This window comes from Hermetia illucens, chromosome 6 (assembly GCF_905115235.1).
Source record: "Hermetia illucens chromosome 6, iHerIll2.2.curated.20191125, whole genome shotgun sequence".
Lineage (NCBI taxonomy): Eukaryota > Metazoa > Arthropoda > Insecta > Diptera > Stratiomyidae > Hermetia > Hermetia illucens.
Window position 1 is genome coordinate 44,832,707 of NC_051854.1, and position 24,937 is coordinate 44,857,643.

At 40.1% G+C, this 24,937-nt stretch overlaps 1 protein-coding gene across 5 annotated transcripts; it reads left to right on the plus strand.

Moving 5' to 3' along the window:
* The first annotated feature begins 1,877 nt into the window (after positions 1–1,877).
* On the plus strand, positions 1,878–24,318 carry LOC119658943 (phosphatidylserine decarboxylase proenzyme, mitochondrial). Of its 5 annotated transcripts, none has more exons than XR_005250305.1 (9): positions 1,878–2,096; positions 9,353–9,752; positions 17,663–17,820; positions 19,023–19,161; positions 19,281–19,382; positions 19,474–19,696; positions 22,989–23,215; positions 23,273–23,420; positions 23,607–23,705. XR_005250305.1 is itself a non-coding variant. In XM_038066808.1 (9 exons), exons 1-9 carry the CDS (start codon positions 2,065–2,067, stop codon positions 23,931–23,933), a joined length of 1,245 nt encoding a protein of 414 aa, XP_037922736.1. In that variant the 5' UTR covers positions 1,881–2,064; the 3' UTR covers positions 23,934–24,315. The 5 variants fall into 5 exon arrangements, 4 of the variants coding, with proteins under 4 accessions (XP_037922736.1, XP_037922735.1, XP_037922737.1 ...); XM_038066808.1 differs by lacking the exons at positions 22,989–23,215; positions 23,273–23,420 and adding an exon at positions 23,870–24,315 and having other exon boundaries at positions 1,881–2,096; positions 9,353–9,516; positions 9,592–9,752; positions 23,607–23,808; XM_038066809.1 differs by lacking the exons at positions 22,989–23,215; positions 23,273–23,420 and adding an exon at positions 23,870–24,315 and having other exon boundaries at positions 1,882–2,096; positions 9,353–9,516; positions 9,619–9,752; positions 23,607–23,808.
* Positions 24,319–24,937: the final 619 nt, after the last annotated feature.

The window sequence follows — 24,937 nt, forward strand, 5'->3', positions numbered from 1 at the left end:
ATCAAGTCGGGGATAGCGCAGGGATCCATTCTAGGATCGGACCTCTGGAACGTTACCTATGATAGTCTACTTAAACTCGACATGTCAGAAGAGTCGCGCCTGGTCGGTTACACGGATGATGTCGCCGCGCTTGTTGCTAGACGAACTATCGAACAGACGCCAAGCAGATTTGGCGTATTGATGCGACGGGTAAGCGGATGGATAACTCATGGTTGTAATCTTGCACTGGAAAAAACCGAAATAGTCATCCTGACTAAAAAAAGAATTCCGACTCTGCGTCCCATATTATTCAACGAGTCGATAATGGAGCCAAAACCAGCGCACCTTGTGCAAATCAAAACAGCAGTGAACAAGGCTGCAGCTGGAGTTTCGGCGTTAAGTAGGCCAATGGCAAATATTGGGGGTGCTATGTCTAGCAGGCGACGTCTGCTGATGTATTCAACGCTGACGCTTTTGGCAAGGAGGTATGTCGTAAGCGTCGTACAGAAACAGGGAGCTTTGCGGGTGGCGTCTGCGTACCGTACTGTTTCTGAACTGGCCGCGATGTGATCGCGGGAGTGATCCCCGTTCCCCTTCTTGCTAAGGAGCGTCGAGCCATATACAAGCGCAAGGGAAAAGAGCCATGGGAGGTGGTTGCTTGTGAAGAACGGCAACGCACCCTGGATGATTGGCAACTCTCTTGGCAAAATGAAACTAGAGGCAGATGCGCGGCTCTTTGGCAACGTAAGTACGTGGCTGAATCAGAAACATGGTGAGACTGACTATTTCCTTCCTTCCCAGTTGTTAAGTGGACTTGGGGTTTCAATCTTACCTGCACAAGATTGGGGAGCCACGGTCTCGGGATTGTGTGTTTTGCAATGGAGTTGAGGAAAAAGGCCATCACACTTTTTTTTCTTTTGGAAGGTGGGATGGGATTCGTCAGCAGCTCTATTTAGACACAGGGGGATCTCTTTCCAGACAAGATTGGCGAGCAAAAGCGAGCGCTGACAGGTGGAGCCGTGTTGCCCATTACGTTCGGGTCCTTCTTGTTGCAAAGAAGATAGAGCTCGACCGATGGAGGAGCCAGATTGCAGGGGGTTCCTTGAACTGACAGTTGCCTTCCTCCTCTCCCCTCCCGTTGGAAAAAGGAACTCCCTGATTTGAAGACTCCACAAGACGAAGTAATGTTAAAACGGTTTCAGGCTAGCTCTTTGACGTACCGTTGGGGGAGTCCAACACTCTGTACGTAAATGCCTTCACCTAACCCACCCAAAAAAATTCCTCTTGCTACCAATTGCGCTCCACAATCTATGTTCTCTCAATCCTACAATCTTCTTCATCCCTCCCGCCTTTAGTCAATGTTGTTCTTGCGCAGCCCCAAATCGAGTAAAAGGTAGTCCTTTCTCGGGTTGCTATTACCAACGAGAAAGGACTGCGCTTTACTTTCAGTTTCTCGTTTTCCAGTACGGAATCCTATTTTGTGTTATCTGTTTATTTAGTTGTAAGTTCTAAATTATTCTTAGGTTTAAGTATATGCTATCTCAAATGAGCATTGACTATGTCATGTCACCGGCTAGACCGAATATTTCCGTTTCTTTGCTCAATAAATACATCTGAAATCTGGATGAGAAGTCGACCGTTAACGTCCCTCACAGGACCATCGAAAGATTTGTAACCGCATGCAAGCTCTTTCGTGATGCGGTGTACACTTCTAAAATCATTGCGATCTGCGGCATCCCCCACTTCCTTGAACAGACAAAAATATTGGTTAGTTCCGGTTCAGATAATCGGTTTCCTAGCCGCTAGCCTAACTGGCTATGTTCGTTATTCCTTCCAATCCACTGAACGTTTTCCATGGAGAACGTCATATCAAATGTCAGTTGCCAGCTGACAATCCCATCAGCTGATCGCACATGTATTTAAAAGTGAGTGTGGGAGTTGTTTGTTCTCAGTTTTATAAAGTTTTAGCGCAATTAAGTTATTCTTGAAAAGTACGAATTGTCGTCGGGTCTCGTGTAGTGCACGCAAAAATATTGCAAGTTTCTAGTTGGATTTTATGTAATTGTACATTAGACGTTGCTCGAAATGGCCGTGTATTTTATGCCAAAGAATCATCTGTAAGTGGCCTCATTCAATTTTTCCATTAAAATGCCTTTGATTAGTTCATTGTTGATGGTTCTGTGAAGTGTGCTCCTATTGGAACACTTGAAGCAACGTGGAAGAAAGCAGAATGCTTTGATCTGTGAAGAGAACTTTGGTTAAAGTGGTCGCAAAAATTGTGCAGGCTGAAGAGGGCAGATGCTAATGTTAATGCGTAAAATAGGGCTGGGGCGTTCGATAGGAAGTACAGGCGCAGTATTTGCATATTGTATGCAGCGAGAAAATTGATGTTGCCAATATTTCTGCTTCAAATAAACAAAGGTAACTGCATGCACCCTTCCAGCTCGAATTCCTATAAAGGCAGGATGTAGTCCCTGTAAAGGAAGGTATCATATACAACAAACTTCCAATTATGAATGTCAAACGCAATCAACTCCTTCCCCAAAAAAGTCATAGACAAAGACCATAGCTAAGTAGGCAAAAAGCCGAGCTAATTGACTCCCAAAAGAAAGTCCTCCATGGTTGGCAAAACTGACTCCAGCTTGGAAGCAATTCCTACGCATTAAAAAAAGTCCCATTTTTGTCTTCGCTGATAAGCAACCGTATCAGCTTTATTCATCTTGTTGACAAGCTTTGTTTGCCTTGTCTCCAGCTTCGCACAGTAACCACAAAAAAAAAAATAGTCAAAGCAGCCGCGATTTCATACGAGTTGGTTGACCTCAACATTCCAGTCATTTCTTATCAGCTCCCAAATTACAATAAACTATCAATGATTTAACAGCGGACACGCTCCCAACTTGCTCCGTCTTTCGCGTGGGAATTGTCTTACGCAATAGCAAACTTTTCACTTAGACTTATTGCAATACTGGCTCCCAGTTTAAGAAGCGAGCGATAATCGTTTAATTCCGCTTCTGATACAAAGTTTCGCGTTGTCGACTCCTCTTCGGATCGACGCCAAATAATCACATCAAGTTGTGAAAAATACGCAAAACGAATCAGTTTTATTTTCCCAAGTGATAGACACTTGGAATACTAATTCGATATGGTTGTCCATGTTAGCATTTAGTGGCCGGAGTTTCCCTTTTGAGTGTTCCGAGAGCTATGACTTCTCCCATTGGATTGACCTTCAATCGTCATCAAATCAAAGTTCATGGCAAATAGCCTGATAACATGAGAAACGTTAGATGGCGGGAGGTACCTTTTTTCATTCATAACTGACAAGAATTTGGCAATGGATCTACGCAAAATCATCCCAAAAAATTGCCAAAACGAGTGTAAAAGTTCGGACCACCTTGTTTCTGGTTTGGGGAATTATTTCTACATTTTACGATCGGCCCATAATGGCTTCATTTAAAGGAAAATATAATTGCAGCCATAATTTGCTTACTTCTGGATTAAACACTTGTTTCTGCGCAACCATGAACGCCTAGGTTTCAATAAGTAATCAAAGCCCAAGAAAGCCAGATGAGAAACAAGCAGAAAGTAATTCGCTTCTAAATCGGTGTGAGAGCCGGATTTGAATGAAAAACTGAATCAATGACTCCACCGAAGGGTATCTTCCCTTTGCGTCTAAAAACAAGGCACAAGCCAAAACCACTAATTGTTCTTCAAGCCCTGCCTTACTTCTGTCCTGCGACGGAAGGTAATGGAAAGCGGCTATAGGTGCTGTTGGCTCCGAATATATTAAGTCAAAACCCCAACACTTTAAACTTTGGCTGATGTGACCCACGACATTAAGTTTTTTCTTTGAGGATTCGGTGGTCCTGAGCCCTAAATCCAATTTTGGACAAGTTGAAGAAAAAGGAAGGCTAATGATATTCAGAGCGTTTGGGGCTATCCGGCCTAGCAAAATAGCGGAGAATATCTTAAAGATGGTACTCAGCAATGTGATACCTCTATAATTGCTGCACTGTGTGATATGTATGAGACAGATAATGCCTCGTTGCCAATCTTCAGGCATTGATTCGCTGTCCCATACCTTGAGCACAAGTTGATGAACCACTTGGTGTAACTCGTCCTCCATATTTAACCAATTCGGCTGTAATTCCATCGGATCCTGGCACACTTATGATTTTTTATCCGATGAATTGCACGGACTGATTCTCCTATACTTGGTAGTGGCAGTATTTGTCCGTCGTCTTCAGTTGGCGGGACCTCCAACTCGCCAATATTCTGGTTGTTCAGTAGCTCATCAAAGTACTACTTGTTGGTTCTCCCAGGCTTCCTTTTTCCATCTGTGAAGTCGCTTCTCCGCTCGACGGAGTTCGTGATAAGTGTCTGCGCGTGCCCGCGTTCTTTGAGAATGCAACATTACTCGGTATGCGGCATTCTTCCGTTCCGTTGCTAGCTTACATTGATCGTCAAACCAGCCGTTCCGACTCCTTTTGCGGCTGGGACTAAGTATGTTTGTGGCCGTATCCATGATAACGTTCTTCAGGTGGTTGTGAAGATAATTTGTTGATGCTTCATCTCCAGGTCTTCTGTTGACTGCGGTTATTGCGGTATCCATTTCTCTCTTATAGGTGTCGCGGAGGGCTGTGTTGTGGATGGCTTCACTGTTAACTCTCACCTGATTGTCAGAGGGGATTCTAGGTGGTGTTGTTATTCCAGCTCGGAGCACTATGCCAACGAGATAATGATCCGAGTCTATATTGACCCTCCTATATGTTCTGACATTCATCAAGGCTGAGAGGTGGCGGCGTTCGATCAACACGTGGTTAATTTGGTTGAAAGTGGTCCCATATGGAGAGGCCCACGTATGTTTGTGGACCGCTTTCCGCGCAAACCAGGTACTTGCAACCACCATTTCGTGTGACACTGCTAATTGAATAATCCGCAGTCCGTTGTCATTTGTATTTTCGTGTAAGCTATGGGAGCCAATGTATCGCCTGAATACGGGCTCCTTCCCCAAGTATAATTTTGATATCATATCTGGGACAGGCTTCGAGGATTCATTCTACTTCCTCGTAGAAGGTATCCTTCTCCGACTCTGCAGTCTCCTCTGTAGGGGTGTGAACGTTAATGACGCTTATATTTCTAAACTTGCACTCGCAAACGCAGAGTGCATAGCCGTTCACTTCTGTTTTCAAAGCCGATAACAGCAGGTTTCATTTTTTGGCTGACTAAGAAACCTACTCCGAGCACATGGTTTACTGGATGGCTACTATTATATATGATGTACCGGCTCTTCTCCAGGAAACCGGTCCCTGTCCAACGCATCTCCTGTAACGCTGTTACATCAGCCCTATATTGGGACAGGGTATCGGCTTGCTACTTATCAATTTCATCTCTGTATAGGAAGCGCACGTTTCATGAGAAAATGCACAAATCATTATTCCGTTGTCGTTGCCGGGTTCGTCGTTGTATATTCCGTCCAGTTGTTTTCTTGTAGGGTTGTCAGCCCTACCCAACCCCCAAACCTGGAGGACCAGTTGGTACGATTTGTCCCATTTTTAGGCGCGGGAGACTCGCCTCCATCCTTCTCCGTCTGCAGCTTTTCGTTAAAAAAGAGCTCCCAGCGGTCACCACGTGGAGGTGGAGATAGGGTTTGGTAGTAGAGCTGTTGGTGTTGGTTCAGCAGGCATTTCCCAGGTTTTATGCTCCATCCTGGGTACCAATCCACGTTTCGCCTTGGGACCTATACTACCCTTTAACCATTGAATTCTCGGTAGCATGAATTGTGCAAACCCATAACGATCGTGGATATTTTCATTTCGGATGTGATCCAACACAAAATCTTCGTCTCCATTACCGCAAGACGCCGTTCATTGCCTTTTATAATCCGCCAACACTCAGAACCATAGAGGGCGACAGAACGGACGACATTGCGGTCGTTGGCATCTGATGAATTACTTGATCGGAGTTTTTCTATTTGTGAAATGCTGTATTCATCTGTCTGGTTTCGTATCGGAAATCAAACACAAAATTTAAATCGTGGCAAGGCCTGCAAATGATTACTTCAGCACTGCGAAAATTTAAACATCAGAACGGTACAAATAGCATAACCAGACTTGCCAGACAACCAGAAACCAAATTAGGGTCTGCTTACTAAGCTACCTAGTGAATATTCAATACATTGAAGCACAATCAATAGCATCAACTGTTCATGAGTATATGTGTTTAAGCGGGTCCTGTATTTACTCCTTCCTACACTCTGAGATGCTTATATGGTTCAGATTTCAGTAACTATTGAACGGTTTCAGCGTTTCTAGAAGGTAAAGCAAACGGATTTAAATAGAGAGTGGTGATATCAATCCATGTTGGATGATACGACGCAAAGGTTGTAGCTTTCATAAGTGATTCTAGGGATACAAATTCGAGAACATGTGTATATGATTTACAATGGTTTCGAAATGGACTTCTTGCATAGTAGTTTATCCCCCACAGTTGAATTTATATATCGATGGCGATATATAAATCCGAACGGAGGCAGAGGAATGGAACATTGATGTCTAGAAATTCTAACAAGAAAACTCTACAAGCATCGAGTGTAGGTACAAAAGCGTCTAGATGCACAACCCAACCCACAATGGAAAATGGCTGAAGTTATAATGCCCCTAAACCAGACAAAGAGCCAAGAAGAATACAATCGTATCGGCCAATATCGCTACTCCCTACTGCCACCACGTTATTTGAAAGGATTCTCCTTAAGCGACCTAAACAAATCATTGTAGATCCGAATCTGACAGCACTGATGAAGGGAGCAAGTGGTTCCCGAAATGTCGGTATCTACAAGACCAATAAATTAACACTAACGAATAGGAAAACAAGTTTTTATTATTTCAAAAAGGAAAAGTTAAATGCCAGATACCGACAGGAATACTGGTTGTTGTGGAGGAATTCTTCCTCCTTAGCTCAACGTCGACAACAAGTTGTTGATTTACAAGCAGATTCTAAACCCCATATTGACGTACGGCACACAGCTCTGTGGTTGTGCCAAAGAGACAAGCTTAAAAGTCATATAAACGTGTCAAAATAAAGAAGCATTCTGGATATTCCTTGGTTCATTCGTAAAGAAGGATTTGTATAGGGACCTGAGTCATCAAATAGAATGCAATTAAGCATATCCAGCGATTACGTTTACATAAAAAAAAACAAACGACAAAAATTGAAAGATATCTGAAATATGACGAGACGACAAAAAAAGTTAGACCAAACGACTCACTAACATAAAGGACAACCTGCCTAAGGACATACCCGCAAGCTTTTGAGGAACAGCCAGTTCCTTAGCAAAGCCAATCAATATGCTGTGGTTTACCAAAGGGTCTTCTCCCTATAAATACGGAACTGAAATTTTCCAAGGAAACAGTTTGATTGGAATCTCAACCTTAGTTGTAACTTGACGAGAAGTAGTGCGAGTAAACATCCCCCACTCTCAAGGAACATGAACCTTGGGATTAGTCTCTTGAAGATTTCCACTTCTTAGAAAAACATCGCGTGGCGGCATAGTTAGGGACGAGGTCAATGTCAGATAATCAAAAGCAACACAGAGTTTAGATTTATGGTGGCAAATGACGCTGGAGGCTTTTTGAAAATTATGAAGCACGGCGGTAGATAAAGAGCCAATCATTACAATAGATGACTCGAACCAACCCACGCCTAAAAAAGCTCTCCAAGTGAAATCCTATGTTAAGGTTATGCTAACAGTTTTTTTAATAGAAACGCTTCGCTAAAACCTTAACACATTTCCGTGGGCAAGCAGGGAGTTCCTTATCCGCTATTTCTACACGAAAAATGCAATGACGATCATTCACAAGTCTCCCTCCACGTCGGATCTGACCCGAGTCGACTCCTATCTGTTTCTAAATGAAAAGGCCGATAAAAGAGAAAGATTTGACAATGTTGAAGACATTAAACAAAGTCGTCGGAAGAGCTAAAGAGCATTCCGGAAGAAGTGGGAAATAAATTTATATAAAGTCTCGGAACTTTTGGCTCAACCCTCGTAATAAAATATATGCAACAGCCTGTTTTGACATCCGCGCAATATTTCTTCTTAATCTGAATATAGAGACTTGTTAGCACTAATGAAAGGAACAAGTGGTTCCCGAAATATCGGTATTTGCAAGACCAATAAATGACACTAGCGAATAGAAAATAACACGTTTTGATTTGGATTTGAGCAGCGCTTGACTTTGGGTATCATAAGAAGTTAATTTGATTTTTTCGTGATGACTACTTGGAGTAAAATCAATGTTAGCAAAGAATTTTGACAATCAGCTAATTTAGCGCCCGGTGACTCTAAACTCAAACATGGAAGCTATCCCTGTGTAGGCTAGAATACGGCATTATAGCCAAGTTCTAGGTTAAACTAGAAGCAGTTAAGTCCTCACTTTACACTAACGTTACACATTTTATATACAATGTCTTCGTACCCTGCCTAGAGTATGCATACAAGCGAAAGCCAATTCTCGACATCCTTCTTTGAAGTCAAGTTAATCTACACATTGTCGGCTTTGGATTTAAACAGTGTATTCTATGTACACAGTCGATATTCGCAGTGGCTCGTGCAGTGGTCTGTTTTTGCAAATGTGTTTATTATAGTCCCATGGAACGTGCATGGCACATTGTAATCGATACCTAATCACGCTATGTTCTGTAATAGCTGTTTCCAGCCTTCCATAATACCAAAAATCATTCAAGTTCATGGGAACCAACACGCATTTCTATTTTGACTAGACATCTATTCCTGTACTTGTCTCCAAATACTCCAACGCTTATAGTCATAAGTAGATCAAATCAGGGTCAACGCTATTCAATTACATATAACGGAAATGTTCTTCATAAATATTACCACAGGGTGTTAGGTATGAATCAAACTGTGGGCGAAATTGTTAGTCGAGGGTGGGATCATGGGAAGACTAAGTTTTTGATAACAAATTCATGCGTCAATCCAACACAGCTAATTATAACGTAACTATTTCTTATTAAAGAAAACGGTCGTTTGGAGTTTCTTTTGAAAGAGATTTATTAATGGATACACGTTCCATTGTAAAACCTGAAACTTTGTAATAGCCACGAAGCGACATTTGAGCCTACACCCTGTAAATGTCACGCTATATGTAAGCTGGTTTCTTCTTGTATTAATCGGATTTGAGGGCAAGATATCTTCAGCGATAAGAAGCCTTATTGTATCTTTTCTTAGCCCTGAATAGTAGTAATTATGGAAATTAGGGCATTTTAATGATGTTTTATCCATAAATCTTAAGGGGAGTGAGAACTCATTGATACTTGTTCGAAGATTACGTTAATTTCTGTATTTTTTATTTCCTTTCAGAATTACAAAGGCCTCTACCCTAAAATCTTTCCCAAACAAATGGACCATAAGATGGGCAACGACACGTCGAAATCTATCAAATAAAGTTTCAGGTACGCCCGGAATTAATACTACATCACAACAAACACAAACATCATATGGACAACATCGTGATAAGAAAAAAGGTAAATTCAGTAAATTAAAAAGCCTCCAATTGGAATGGAGTTGGAAAGCGGGGGCTAGTTTCACTATATTATCAGTATTGGATTGGTGGTTGTTGGCTGCAGGATGGTTTACATGGTCGGGACTGTTGACACGATGGACCCCCATAGGCGTTTGCGTCTTTGCTGCACTTGAGTGGCACTATCATACACGTAAATTGGAAAAGCAGGGGCTACCTATTACAGCGTCAGAAATACAGGTGAGTCAGTCTAGCTCAGAGCGTAGACACGATAAGTCTAGATAGTTTGGTACTAGTGAATATTAGAAACGAAGAACTCTTGTTGAGAAGTTTTAAGTTTATAAAAGATTCCAAACGCAAGAATACGGATAATATCAGAGTACCGAAAAATATTTGTGTTTTTCCTAAAAAAGGACTATGTCGAAAAACAATCATAATAAATTCATTCACTTTGGAATGAATTGGGCTCCTAAAAATCTCGGCCTTTACCATTGAGTGTAAAGTAGTGCTGGACAGTGGTAAATAATGTGCTCTTAAATGTATGAACTTATCAAGCATGAACTGCCAGTTTTGTTCATAAAGTTAATTCATGTTTCCATAAATCGGATTAGATTATCAAGTGCTGAAACAATCTTGTTAAAAGCGCGAGTTATCGAACGTATTTTCGAGAATATGCCGAAAAGAGCGAAGTGTGAAGTAAAATAGATTCTTCTAATATGTTCGCTTTAGCCCAAATGGCGTAGTGATAAACATTTTAATTGGATTAGATTAATAGTAACAGCAGTAAGCAGCTAAAACCTCCGAAAACCTCAAATATATAGATAGTCCTTAACATTATACAAACATCAGCATTCATTAAGTTGTGTTAATGCTAGCCAACCATCTCATTCAATCCTCAAGCAACAAATACACACACAGTGAGATTTTATTTAATTATGAGCATCACGCCACACAATGTTCACAGCTTATTGCGAACAGCTGTTAATACATGTTAGACTAATTGAAAGTTTCCAGTGGGGAGACAATTGAAATGGAATGCAAATTGTTGCCCTTGTACTTATGCCGCTGGATTAGCCGCGGTAGTACTGGATTTAACACTCTTACATCAGAAGACCAGAATGAATGGAAACCCTAACATTTACTTATTTTGGGACAACTAAGTTTTCGTGAGTGCTTAAAATTGATCAGTAAATAGCTCATTCGGCATGAAGAATAATTTGTAAAAAATCAGAAATTCGACTTCAAAATGGATAAACATGTAAGTGGTAAAGTCTAAATAGCAAAATAACTCAATGTTTGTTTACGACCGGAATAGTTGAGCTTTGTGCCCGGAACGTTTAGGGGTTATTGCGCTAGACTCTACTAGTGGCAGGTCGCGGTTCAAATCTTACACTATCAGAACTGGGGATCACGGGGCTCCGATTCAATTCTAATCAGATAGGAAAAAAATTATATGCAAAAAATAATACAGATCATTTAATAAGTGGTTAACAATTTTATTTCCTCAAAATGAAGAGAAAATATTTGATGAACGTGCAGAGAGATCTCTCGACCAAATGTGAGACTTACTCCCTAGAGATATCTCAGATAACAGATAACTGAGCGCCGCTTTTTTTCCAAAAGCTATGTTGCTTATATTTATAAGGGTGCAGTACAACATCATATTGTCATAGAGATCATTTACTTTCACTATACTTACTCGTGGATCGCCTCTTTTTCGACCTTGGGGTTGAAGTCGCCAACTACCATCTTCATATTGTTCGAGAGCAAAGTTCGAATACTCCCCAAAAAAACAATAGAATGCTTTTTTCATTGAGTTGACCCTTTCTTCCGTTAAAGTTGTAGATTTAGTAGCCAACGAGTCGCACATATTCTTTCGTTGATTGCTATTGACTAATTAAACACTATATGTGCGTGAATCGAATATCTGGTTTCCTAATATTCTCTCTCCCTAGATCTCCAAGACAGGGATCTCACATTTTTCCGCCCATAGGAACTATCAGAGCCTAAGTGGCAATCAATTCTGTGTGAGCCAATTGTCAGCCTATTGCACAGCCCCAAATTTGAAAATCAATGGTTGCAGTATTCCAATCGATATTATTTGTTATCATATATAGTGGCAATTGGTTACGAAACCTTACCAGGGGTATACTGGGACCATGGGAACCGGGATAGCCCCTGGACTCAGATACTTCAGGAGGATTCTTGTTATATGTGCGGTTTGCCCCCCTAGTGGGGGCTTCATGGGGGTTGTGGTTGCGTTCAAGCAAACAGAGACCTTCGGGTCTCAGCGTGGTGTTGCGTTTTAACACGGGTGTCGTACTCCTTAGTTCGGTAGAGATTTAGGTAGGTCTTGCATCGATCAGTATGAATGCTGAGCCATGCACTTTTCATAGACTGGAAATTGTGATCAAAAAATCAATCGTACTCGAATACCAACTGTTCTTGGATTTCAGCCAAGCTTACTTTGATCCACTATGATGGAACACAAACAACTTTTTTTTAATTCTACTATTTTGACAGTATAAGCAATTTATTATTTCGTCCCAAGGTCGTCTTAGACCCTGACTTCTGAAATAAAGTATAGCTGCTCATTTTGTGGGTTATTCCCAGAGAATTCACAATTTAACGAATTGCCCCTCTGAAATCTATATGTAGGTTTTTAATCTGCCCAATGGTCTATCCATCAATATATTGCTAATGTTATGTCTCTCTTGTTTATTCTTGTAGAGAATAGGACATAAATACAATCGTTTCTTCAGTAGGCTGACACTCAACCAACGTCGGTATGCTGACGCTCAAACAACTTCCTATCGTCAGTATTGGCATTACGGTTTCTAATAACAATTTTACCATCCAGCGTTTTATGTAACACTTTCACTGCAACGCTTTTTAATACCATCACCATCTTTCTTTCATATGGTGGAAAGTGGACTTTCGCTGTCAAATTGTCTTTGTATCATAGTAGTGACAGCAGAGCGTCCACATTTTTATATGTCATGGAGTGTTTATTATAACTAATAACTTAGTTCCTTTCACAATTGCTTTTGTCGTCTTTTAAGGTTATATTGAAAAGAAAAGCTTATTGAAATCGGTCGACTGTCTATCTGTCGCACACATTTCCTCAGAAACGGTTAATCCTATTGTTCCATTTTTTTTTAAAAAAAGATGGGAACTTTGAATCCACTTATATCCAGTGAGTAACATCACTCTACGTTGAGCTTAATCAAGGTACATTTAATTTTTCTTTCACCGAATATGTTCATGTGGAGTGGGAATATGGGCTTACGTTCATCCTAAATCCTAGCACTAGGATAGAATAATAGGAGTCATCATACCGAAAAGTTTGGTAGAAATCCTACTATTATTAACAAAGTTATAGTAGGCCAAAATTGCCCCCTTTCGCGCCAAATTCCCACTCCCCACGAAATCAAATCTTAATACCACATGGAATTCAATATCTGGTCTATTAAACGAAATCAACGAAACCTGTCATTCCCGGAGCGCTCGGCTTCCCAGCTTGTTCCCTACATTTCCCAAATGATTTGCACCGCAACCTTGCGTTTCTAAATTTTAGGGCTCTAAACAGTAGTGTCCGAATATTTCTGATAGCAGTTCTATTATCGTGGATTTTACGCGGAATTCCTGTAATCATAGATACTTTTCTAAATCCATTTCCACCACCTTCCGGATAGAATCATTATTCTATCTGTTAAATTTTTTTGGTTTTTTTTTATTGAAAAACTGAGCCATAGTCACGTGTTCACCAGCAAAAGGACTACTAAAAATGTTGAACGAAATATCTACGGAAACTATACGATCCTAAGAGGGTTACACGGTAGATGCTTCCAAATTTCTCACTCAGTCATCAAAGATCGGTTGTCGAAAATGATCATTCCTTTCACCGACCCATCCATTCTGAGAAACCACTCGATCGAAAAATCTGAAAAAAATCAAGAAGCTGCCACTATATGGTGCCTAGACTCCCAAATATTCTCCATACCGCACATAATTATATGCATATATTTTGACTTGTTCAATAAATCAATTTGACGGAGCACATCATGATGGCAATGACATCGTGGTCTTTATATCTCTTATGATGACATTTTAACTCTTAACCCATCTATATAATAAATTTTTGCGTGATTTTTGTTGGGTGCAGTCTTTCTTCCGAGTGATGTCAGCTAACTCTTATCATTTTCCTTATTTTTCTTCTAATTTGTAATAATGAATGGCAAGCGAATAAGTTTCAATACAAGATATTTTGTGGAACTCGAAATAGAGTAAAGCAATTAGCTTTTTTGAAAAAAGTTCCTTATTTATCTACAGTTTGGCAACCAAGAATATTTCAGAGTTTTTTTTGTACTGTACATTCGATTGGTTTCTAAGCAAGGAATTGTTTCTGTCGGCTTGACCGCTCTTTGCTGAAGGTAACCATAAAGTGTGCGCATGTCGTTCTCGACACAAAAATAAATCTTCACAGATGTTCACAGCTGCAGGGTCGGCATCAGTTAAAGCATGTGGGGCTTATCTTGTCGCGAGACGCATTTATAATGACTGGCGTTTGTCCAACCCCGTAATAGCGCGGTTAGATTGCCGAACAATTCAGAATCGATTCAGCATTTATCATCGCCATATCAAAAATGCTTACTGTTACAAGAATGTTAAACTCCCTCTCAACATTTTAGACGTCATAACTTCTTAAGTAGGGCTAACCGCCTCGATTTTCCAAGTACGTAAATAGAATGGTTGGACTACCGAACCGCACCTCCAATGAACTGATCATAAAATATTATAGAAGCATTCAGAAGATAACTAAGAAACAAAAAAGCTAAAATTTACTGTTCATTACCCAATAAAAAGAAAGTGGCTTCATTTCCCGTAAAGCAGATGGTGGTTAAACCGTGAAAATCCAGTCGTGCGCGGATTTCATCGTCATAGCTATTATCGGTTGTGACTTTCGACCCTAGATAGGAGAAATTTTCAACGGTCTCAAAGTTATAGTACCCTATCTTCAGTGTTTTCGTTTGATCAGTGCGATTCGATGTTGTTCGTTCTTTTGGTTTTGACGCTGACGTTGCTACCATATACTTCGTCTTGCCTTCATTTATGTGCAGCCCAAGACCTCGCGCCGCATGCTTGATCTGGATGAAGATAGACTGTACACCTCGGATTGTTCTTCTCATGATGTCGATATCGTCAGCGTAGGCCAGTAGTTGGGTGGACTTGAAGAGGATGGTGCCTCTCGCATTTACATCGTCGTAGACCGTTGTTGATGTTGAATGGTCTCGAGAGTGATCCTGCTGCTTTTATCTGACCTCGCACATTGGTCAGGGTCAGCCAAGTCGGTTTTATCAATTTCGTTGGGATACCGAATTCTCTCATAGCCGTGTACAGTTTTACCCTGGGTAACTTTAGTGCCATTTTATTTTTAATCGGGCGGAACATATTTTCTCTGTAAGGAGCCGTTTTTTCTAAACTCGTCAGGAATTCGAATTATTTGTCCTTAACCACCGATTTACAGCTGAGCTGCTTAAATCTGCATGCAATTTAACAACGATTGTGACATTCGGATTGAATTTCTGACGTCATGCTCATTAGTCTTCCTTGAACATTCATTCCAGAATGGCGCACCAAACTCTTCGTTTTCAAATAATTTACTGATGATCCACTGCGCTTAATTTTGTAAGATGTAGCGACATATGTCCTTTCTGTAAGCATAATCATGTCAACATTTTCCATTTTTGTCAAAACCATCAACCACCCAAACATGCAAAAAGGGGTCTAAATTTTTTTTCATCAAATATAGTTAGGTATCAAATGAAAGATCTCGATTAGTACTTTCCGAAACTGGTTTTAGTTTTGACATTTGTTGGAAAGGTGGGGAGTGCGGGGGGTCGAAATTGATCATCCCTTTAACGGACCCATTCTCAGAAACTACCCAATCCAAAAATCTGAAAAAAAAAACAACGAACACGACGAAGTTCCAGCAATTTAGACTATAACATAGAGCATGATCCTGCCAAGTTTGGTGGAAATCGCACTATTAGTAGCAAAATTATAATAGGTCAAAGTCGTCGCTTCTTTGCAAATTCAAGACTTTGAATGTCAATATCACCTGAAAGTGGATACTCTCACAACATATATGCATATATTACGTGCTACGTACTAATGGGGCTATTGCACGCCCAAATGTGTTTATATAAGAAATACACAAAACCTTTCATACCTGAAGCGTCCAGCTTCCGGTTTCTCAACTTGTTTATCGCAAATTATGTAACAGAATGCAAGTGTCCTGGCCCATAAAATGGAATGGATTGAGTTTTACATATAAATGTTGGGCAAAAGTTGCCGTCACTTTCGTTCGGTTTTATTGAAAAATCACTTGTCTGATCCTACTTTAAGAGGAGATATGATTCTAAGATATTCTAAGAAAAATAACGCTCAAAGAGGAAAATGCTTTTAAATATTAGGTTGTTGTAAATGAAATGGCCGTTTTGGTACTAAAATTTGAAACGGCTGTAAAGCTTACAAAAATTTATTTATTTAATCAAAATAGGTGCCAGTCGATTCAAAACACTTCTCCCAGCGAGATTCAAGAGCATGTATGCTAGTTTCGTAGAAGTCCAACTGTCGGGTGTTGATAAATTCGTTGAAGGCAATTTTGACAGCCTCTTCGTTCCTAAATTGTTTTTCCGCCAAAAAATGATCCAAATGCTTAAAAAAGTGGTAACCAGTTGGCGAAAGATCCGGTGAGTATGGTGGATGAGGCAGAGTCTCATACTGCAATTCGTTCAAGTTTTGAACCGTTGTTCATGAGGTTGTGCATTGTCGTGAAGGAGTATCACACCATCTCTGTTGACCAATCTCGGCCGTTGAATACTCAATTTTTGGTGCATTTCCTCAAGACGGGCACAGTATATCTGTGCATTTATCGTTTCTCCAGGTGCCGAAAAAGAATAGTGTATCACTCCAGCTGTAGACGACCAAACAGTCACCATTACCTTCTTCGGATGGAGGCTCGGTTTCGGCATATGCTTCGGTAGCTCATCAGCATCTAGCCATTGTGCTAATAGGTGACGATTGTCGTATAATATCCACTTTTCATCACATGCCACTCGTTGGGGAGTACCGTCCCCACGTTCTCGAGGAGGGCGATCAGAGCCGAGTCTGCAATAGACTCATCTGAAGTGGCTTTGACCACGAAGCCTCACCGGAGGTTATCTGGTATCATGGGAACCGGGACGGCTCTCTGAGAGCAGGAGAATTCCTGGAGGATGTGTTCTCGGCCCGGTTATTTGCGGTTGGCCCCCTAGTGCGAGTTTCATGGTGGTTATTGTTATGCCTACATCGCAGGCAGAGCTCCTCGGAGCTCAAGTGTGAAGTTGCGCTGTACAACTCGGGTGCCGTACCCCTTAGTTGCGGCAGAGGTGTTAGATAGGGCTCGCATCCACTGGTATGAATGGTGAGCCTGCACTCAGTATAAACCAGTACCGCTGTGCAGTCATGGCGGGGCTCTGATTGTGGTGACAAAATCAATCCGTGTCCGAAGAGGACCGTGGGATTATGCCTACACGGCAGGTACACACGTTTGAGTTTTACATATAATTGTTGGGCAAAAGTTGCCGTAAATGTGGCTATATATTTCACAATCGCAACCATCACTTTCTAATATCCCTTACGTTCGGTTTTATTGAAAAATCACTGGTCCTGCTGAAAGAGGATCAAAAAGATATGATTCTAAGAAAAATAATGCTCAAGATGGAAAATGCTTTTAAATATTTCTAACAAAGGAATATTAAATGAAAGAAGTTCGATTTCTATCTCTTACCTTCTTGCTACTTCCCTGCTTTGCTGTTTGTAAAGGTAATTAATTATCTATCCAGTTTGACAAATTTTCTCATCGACCAAAGTTAGCTAATTCAAAAAATAAACTATAATCAGCGTTTCTGCATTGAATGGTCAAGTATGAATGAGTTCGTTTCGTTGACTTAGAAACCTACTGTAACTATTCGAATGTAAGTGCGTTGAAAAATGGTAGGAATAGTAGTGAAGCCTATCAGAATCTAGTTGTAAGATAGATTTATCGCTAAATAATTCTTAAGTCTTCTTCCATGACTGAATTGAAAATAATTTTTAATTTTCAGAGAATCGCCTACTGCTCTTTACCTTTACGGCTTGTTAGTCGATGCTGGGGCTGGGTAGCATCGTGCCCTGTTCCACCAGCGCTAAGACCAACAGTTTTCGGTGCCTATGTGAACGCCTTCGATGTCAACATGGAAGAAGCGGAAAATCCCGAGTTGAAGTAGGTTTTTCAATCATAGTATTAATTTAAAATTTATAAAATTTACAGCAACGGGAAAGCATTAATATTCTCGCATGCGCACGAGTAACAATTATTTCATGCAGGCAATCAGTATCTTACTCCTATTGGATGAATTTTAAGTTCAATTATGGTTCACAAATTTGGGTAAACGAATTCATGAGAGGAGACACATTTGGGTTTTATTTTATTGTTATACAGGCAACAACTGGTTTTTTACTTTTTTTTTCTAGATGGAATTATTGTTTAATTTTCTTTATATTTATTTGTTTGGAAATTCATGTTTGGACATCATCTATCATAAAGAAGAAAGAACATTGTGTTTGGGTGCTTACAAACCTATTCAATTCATAAATGACTGGATTCCATGTGTATCTACAAACTAGCCTGGAAGCATGCCTTTAAAACAAAGTACATTTCCCGACGTAAAAGGTCAATCTGTATGTTAGTTTGTGAGAGTTTTCCCAGTAGTTTTTCTACACATATAAATATAAATTTAACGTAAGATAATAACACCATAAGCAAAGCGTGACTACTTCCTCTAATCATTTGTTTCGTTCATCAGTACGTCAGCACTCCCCTTTCCTTCTTTAGTTCCGGTTCGTTTCTTTTAATTTAAATATTCATCAGCTATCGAATGACAAAAAAAATAGTCTCGTTGTTGAAAACTAACAAATAAAACTAAAAAGCGATAGTTCAATTTGTATACAATTTATAAAAACTGTTTGAATCGAAATAACCAGCATCACGCGATCCGATTAAAACAGCACGAAAAAAGAACAGTCTCGACCCGGAATTTGGTTCTAGAATGTATTTTTAGTCATAGACATAAAATGATAAACCGATAAGGAGCGAAATTTTGGAAGTTCAAATTTACCGCTAAACAATCATCAAACAGTAATCACTTAGCATGAAAAGGATCTGAATAAAAGCAATTTGATAGCATTATCAGTCAGTGACACGTAGAAATGGGTACATTTTTTGTGCTTCCGTTTTGAAGATGAAACATTCATGTATCCAGAAACAACTTATTCGTAACGACATCACAAGACATCGCATGATTTTATGTTGTACACAGTCCAGTTATGTAAAGCATTGTCACCTCAAAATGATCATTTTCAAAACTATTATGACGTTTGAAACTAATATCGCAACATTTTTTCTCATCTTTCCGGTATATTCAGGCAATACCGCAGTCTTTCCGAGTTTTTCACTCGTACACTCAGAAATGATGTGCGTGTCATTGATAAAGCAAGTCTCGTTTCACCCGCCGATGGTCGAGTTTTACATTTCGGTTCAGCGACTGAATCACGAATTGAACAGGTAACAGAAAAGCTTCTTTTATTCTTAAAATATGGTAGCAACCTACATTGCGATTTGATACAACTGCCTTTTTTAAATGCACTGTTGACCATAACTTAGATACTACTTTCTCTCAACAGGTGAAAGGAATTACTTACAGTTTAGACGCATTTTTGGGACCACCAAGTTGGACTAAAAATGAAAATTGTTCTAGCTGTGCTGATGCTCTTAAACTTAATAAAGTAAGTCATCAACATTATCATTCCTTATTCCCCTAAGTTAATATCGTGAAAAAACATCCATTGACATCACTTTTCATCTTATCCTACTTAGGATTCTGCACTGTATCAGTGCGTTATTTATTTAGCACCCGGGGATTATCATAGATTTCATTCGCCAGCCAAATGGGAGCCAGAAATTCGACGCCACTTTACCGGTCAGCTACTATCAGTTAGTCCAAAAATTGCAGAATGGTTACCGGGACTATTTTGCTTAAACGAACGTGCATTGTATATTGGAAAATGGGAGTATGGATTTTTCAGTTTTACTGCAGTAGGTAAGTAACAGTTGTATTATGAAATGTTACGCGTGTGTTATGGAAACAAGCCAAAGTTCTAATCACAAAGTTGATGAAAATGCTGTTTAATTGCTTTTGTTATGATTTTTTTTGTTGATTTTATTGTACTTAATTTGCATATTTAACTTCGCTACAATGCTAGATTTTAGATATTTTTTTTATCATTGGTTTTTCGTTGTTCCTTCAAATAGAATCTTGTACTTAGACCAAAAGTGACAATTTTTACTTTAATTATTTTGTTTTGATGGACGCCTGCAGTTTAGAAAATTATAATATTTTAAAAATATTTTACAACTATATCTTCAACTCTAATTACACTATAATGTCTTTTGTTGCATTGTCGCAAAATCCATCCCATACATTATAGAAAAAATCGACTGCCTTGGGATCGTTGTGGTCAATAATGGCTATTGCTCCATTTTTATTAAGGGTTTGTGTAAAATAAAACCTTATTAAAATCGATTCAATGTCTGTCTGTCTGTCTTCCCCACGTACTCGAGGAGAGCGATCAGACCGAGTCTGCATGGGACTCATCTGAAGTGGCTCTGCCACGAAGCCTCACCGGAGGTTATCTGGTACCATAGGAACCGGAATGGCCCTCTGAGAGCATATGCTCCTGGAGGATGTGTTCTCGGCCCGGTTATTTGCGATTGGCCCCCTAGTGGGAGTTTCATGGTGATTGTGGTTATGCCTACATCGCGGACAGAGCTCCTCGGAGCTCAAGCGTGGAGTTGCGCTGTAGAACTCGGGTGCTGTTGCACATACAAATTGCTGTTGTATGTGACAGTCTCGTGCATAAACATACCAAGTTTCATGAAAATCCGACTATTAGTGTCAATTATAGCAGTTCAAACTTATCGATTTCGTGCGAATTTACTGCATCCTAAGCCATACAAATAAGATATTGACGTCGTAATTAACTAGAGTAGAGCCCTTTTTTATATCTGTTGTAGGTTAAATTCTTCGCATTTGCTTATAATATTTAACTCAGTTCTGGTCATATGAGGCTATCTGACCTAGCAAGATAGCGAAGAATATCTTCTAGATGGTACTCAGCTACGTGATACCTCTATAATTGCTGCACTGTGTGATTTGCCCTTTTTATGTATGAGACAGATAATGTCTCTCGATTCGCTGTCCCATACCTTAAGTACAAGTTGATGAACCACTTCGTGTAACTGGTCGCTTCAATATTGAACCAATTCGGCTGTAATTCCATCGGTTCCTGGCGACTTATGATTTTTAACCCAATGAATTACACGGACTGTTTCTCCTATACGTCCTATCCGTCGTCTTCAGTTGGCAGGACCTCCAACCCGCCGATGTTCTGGTTATTCAGTAGTTCATCAAAGTACTCAACTCATCGCTAACTAACTATACCCATTCTGTCGGAAATCAGATTTCCCCCTCTTTGCCTCGGCAGGATGAGCATCGAGATGTGTAACGCTCCATCCTGCTGATTTGTTGGTAAAATTTGCGCGCCTGGTGTGGTTGCTCCCTGTACTTTTCTAGTTCATAGACTTGTTGATTCTCCCAGGCTTCCTTTTTCCGTCTGTGAAGTAGCTTCTCCGCTAGACGGAGTTCATGATAAGTCTCTGCTCGTGCCCGCGTTCTTTGAGAATGCAAGATTACACGGTATGCGGGATTCTTCCGTTCCGTAGCTAGCTTACATTCATCGTCAAACCAGCCGTGCCGACTTTTTTTGCGGCTGGGGCCAAGTATTGTTGATGCTTCATCTGCAGGACCTCTGTTAACTGCGGTTATTGCGCCATCCATCGCCCTCTTATAGGTGTCGCGGATGGCTTCAGAGTTAACTCTGACCTGATTGTCAGAGGGGATTCTAGGTGGTGTTGTTATTCGAACTCGGAGCACCATGCCAACGAGATAGTGATCCGAGTCTATATCGGCCCCCCTATATGCTCTGACATTCATCAAGGCTGAGAGGTGGCGACGTTCGATCAACACGTGGTCAATTTGATTGAAAGTGGTCCCGTCTGGAGAGGACCACGTATGTTTGTGGACCGCTTTCCGCACAAACCAGATACTTCCAACAACCATTTCGTGTGACACTGCTAATTGAATAATCCGCATTCCGTTATCATTTGTATTTTGGTGTAAGCTATAGGAGCCAACGTATCACCTGAATACGGGCTCCTTCCCTACTTGACTGTTAAAATCCCCAAGTGTGATTTTGATATCTGGGACAGGCTTCGAGGGTTCGTGCTATTGCCTCGTAGAAGATATCCTTCTCCAACTCTGCTGTCTCCTCTATAGGGGCGTGAACATTAATGCAACTTATATTTCTAAATTTGCCACGCAAGCGCAAAATACATAGCCATTCGCTTATGTTTTCAAAGCCGATAACAGCAGGTTTCATTTTTTGGCTGACTAAGAAACCTACTCCGAGCACATGGTTTACTGGATGGCCGCTATAATATATGGTGTAGCGGCTCTTCTCCAGGAAACTGGTCCCTGTCCAGCGCATCTCTTGCAACGCTGTTACATCAGCCTTATATTGGGACAGGGTATCGGCTAGTTGCTAAGCAGCATTCGGTATATACAGGAAGCGCACATTTCATGAGAAAATGTGCAAATCATTATTCCTTTGTCGTTGCCGGGTTCGTCGTATTATCCGTCCAGGCCGAGGTTCCTGTTGTGGCTTTATAACAAGTTGTTTTTCGTGTAGGGTTGTCAGCCCTACCCAGGAGGACCAGTTGGTAAATTTTGTCCCGTTTTTAGGCGCGGAAGACTCGCCTTCATCCTTCTCCGTCTGCAGTTTTTCATAAAGAAGGAACTCCCAGCGATCACCACGTGGAGGTGGAGATAGGGTTTTTGGTAGTAGAGCTGTTGGTGTTGGTTCAGCAGACGTTCCCCAGGTTTTATGCTTTGACCGTTAAATTATGTAAAAATGTAGTAAAAGTCATCAGAATGTATAGGTGTGCAGATGTATCGGATGTGTGGAAGCAACGCCATGAAATGTCGGAAAAAAACAAACTAGAAAACAATTGTCACTTTGGTCGCTATTCAGAGTCCTATTTGAAGGTACAATGCAAGATATTATGTTCTGGAAAAGGAATAAATTTACTTGCTTGACAACCGCAAAACATTCTTGCTTTACGCGAAACATCTTTAACTTTTTATCAAAATTTTGATCGTATACTTTGGCTCTCCGAAAATGAAACTGTGAAAGAAAGAAAAACACAACCAGGTTTAAAATTTTATAGCTTGCAAAAGAAATTTCGGTTCGCAGACCTCACTCCTCTTCTTTCAGAAAATTAACGGAACATATCCTATGGACGGGTTTCTTAAAAAAAAAAATACTTTACACGATCTAAAATCAAACAAAAAATGATTTTAGATAATGTAGCACTTTGACATCGCGTGAATATTGCCTTTCCTTGGATCCGAAATCCATATTGAAAGTTTATCCTGATTTAGGCTAAACTCAAGGGCAGAAGACGAGAGGCATAAAGGGCGACGTCCTGATCACAAGTTTTAGTAATTTCTTTTGTATAAACAACAACAGCATATTCTTTGCTAAGCTATTTCTTTTAGCAACGTTGACTGACACGACGCAGGTGTCTAGAGTGTCGCTAACCGGCGAGAGTAGAGGAAGCAAAGGGTACATGTTGCTGACAATGTACTTCCACGAATCGTATTCGACTTAAAAGGGAACGTCTTTGAACGAAAAATACTTTTTGTGGTGTGATAAGAAATCAAATTCACTTTTTCTAACTAACGTCAATACTAATCATCTATTTAGAAAGACCCAATACTAATTTTCATGCTTAAATTTCCACATTTTTATTTTTCATATCCGAACTTTTAGAAGAACAAAGCAAGTTAAACACAATAATACGAGATCTAACTTCTTTCCCTTAACCACCAGGAGCTACAAACGTTGGATCTGTACAAATATACTTCGACGATGGGTTGAAGACAAACAAATATGTCCTGGGTCCACTGAAGAGGAAACGATACGACGAGCGACAACTTCCTGAAGGAATGACTCTAGAGAAAGGCGATCTAGTTGGTCAATTCAACATGGGCAGTACAATCGTGTTAATTTTTGAAGCACCAAAGAATTTCGAGTAAGTACTCATCTCACCGCTTTCAAACACATTTTACTTACTATCATCACTCTATCGACAGATTCACAATTGTCCCTGGACAAAAAATTAAATTCGGCGAAAAACTTGGCGAGGTTCGAACGTAAATGTGATTGATTTTAAGTTTTATATGAAACTGTGAAGCTCGAAAAAAACAAATGCTAAAATGTCAGTGATTTTCTATTTAATAGAGCTTATGAAGATAGTATAGACTTAGATAGGCTATTTTCAAAGCAATTTAAAGTCTTCAATTCGATGTAGTGCATATTGCACAATATTCACTGAATTGTGTTTGATTCTTTTTCTAGAATGGATGCAATAGAAGATTTTAAATGGCAGCCACACTCTGTAATGTAATTAGGTATTTAAGATTTAAATACGAAAAGACAAATCGATTTTGTTTCGAAACCAGTCCCTATTTGTAATGATATTGAAATGCCTTAGAAATACAAATATATTTTGTTATGTTTCAAATATATAAGGTAGAACTAAACACGCGTTTGTTTTCATTTCTCTGGTATACCATTGAAAATTGTTATCAGCCAGGGTTCCAGAAGGAAGACCTGGGCTTCAGCTGACTAATTCATCCAGACAACGCATATGTGACTATGTGGGGAATCGTCCGCTATATGAACTGATAAGAAGTAAAGTGACCACGCGCGAGAAATTTGATAAAGGCCAAATGTTATCACTACGCTTCACTTAATCCCGACGGACGTGTGGGAACTTCACCACTTTCGGAAGAACGTTTTATTGAACTGGGTTACCGATTTTTGCTGTTAGATGCTGATTTACGTAACGAATACATAGTTATGCGAAACTTGCATGCTATCTCGAGTTAAACGGTGAAAACACATTTTATTTCAGCGACAAAGCATTCTTTTAAGATGAAATGATGAAAAATGGAAGATAACAAGTTTACTAGTCGAAACGTCCAGAAACAGAGCATGGATGTTGACAGGACAATGGCCTTTATTCCTAATTTATCACCTCAGAAAAAAATAAACGTTGTGCTAGGTAGGTACGGCAGGTATCAGTGGGCACTCCAAGGCGCTGTGGTGCGCTTTTTGATGTCACAAACTCCCTAAGATCGTGATTGCTGTGATAAAAG

Excerpts from the sequence above, each read along its gene's own strand:
- LOC119658943 (XM_038066807.1), top strand. The coding sequence starts at position 2,065 with ATGGCCGTGTATTTTATGCCAAAGAATCATCT. Across the intron at positions 17,821-19,022 it reads GCGGAAAATCCCGAGTTGAA|GCAATACCGCAGTCTTTCCG; the intron begins GTAGGTTTTTCA and ends CGGTATATTCAG. Across the intron at positions 19,162-19,280 it reads CTGAATCACGAATTGAACAG|GTGAAAGGAATTACTTACAG; the intron begins GTAACAGAAAAG and ends TTCTCTCAACAG.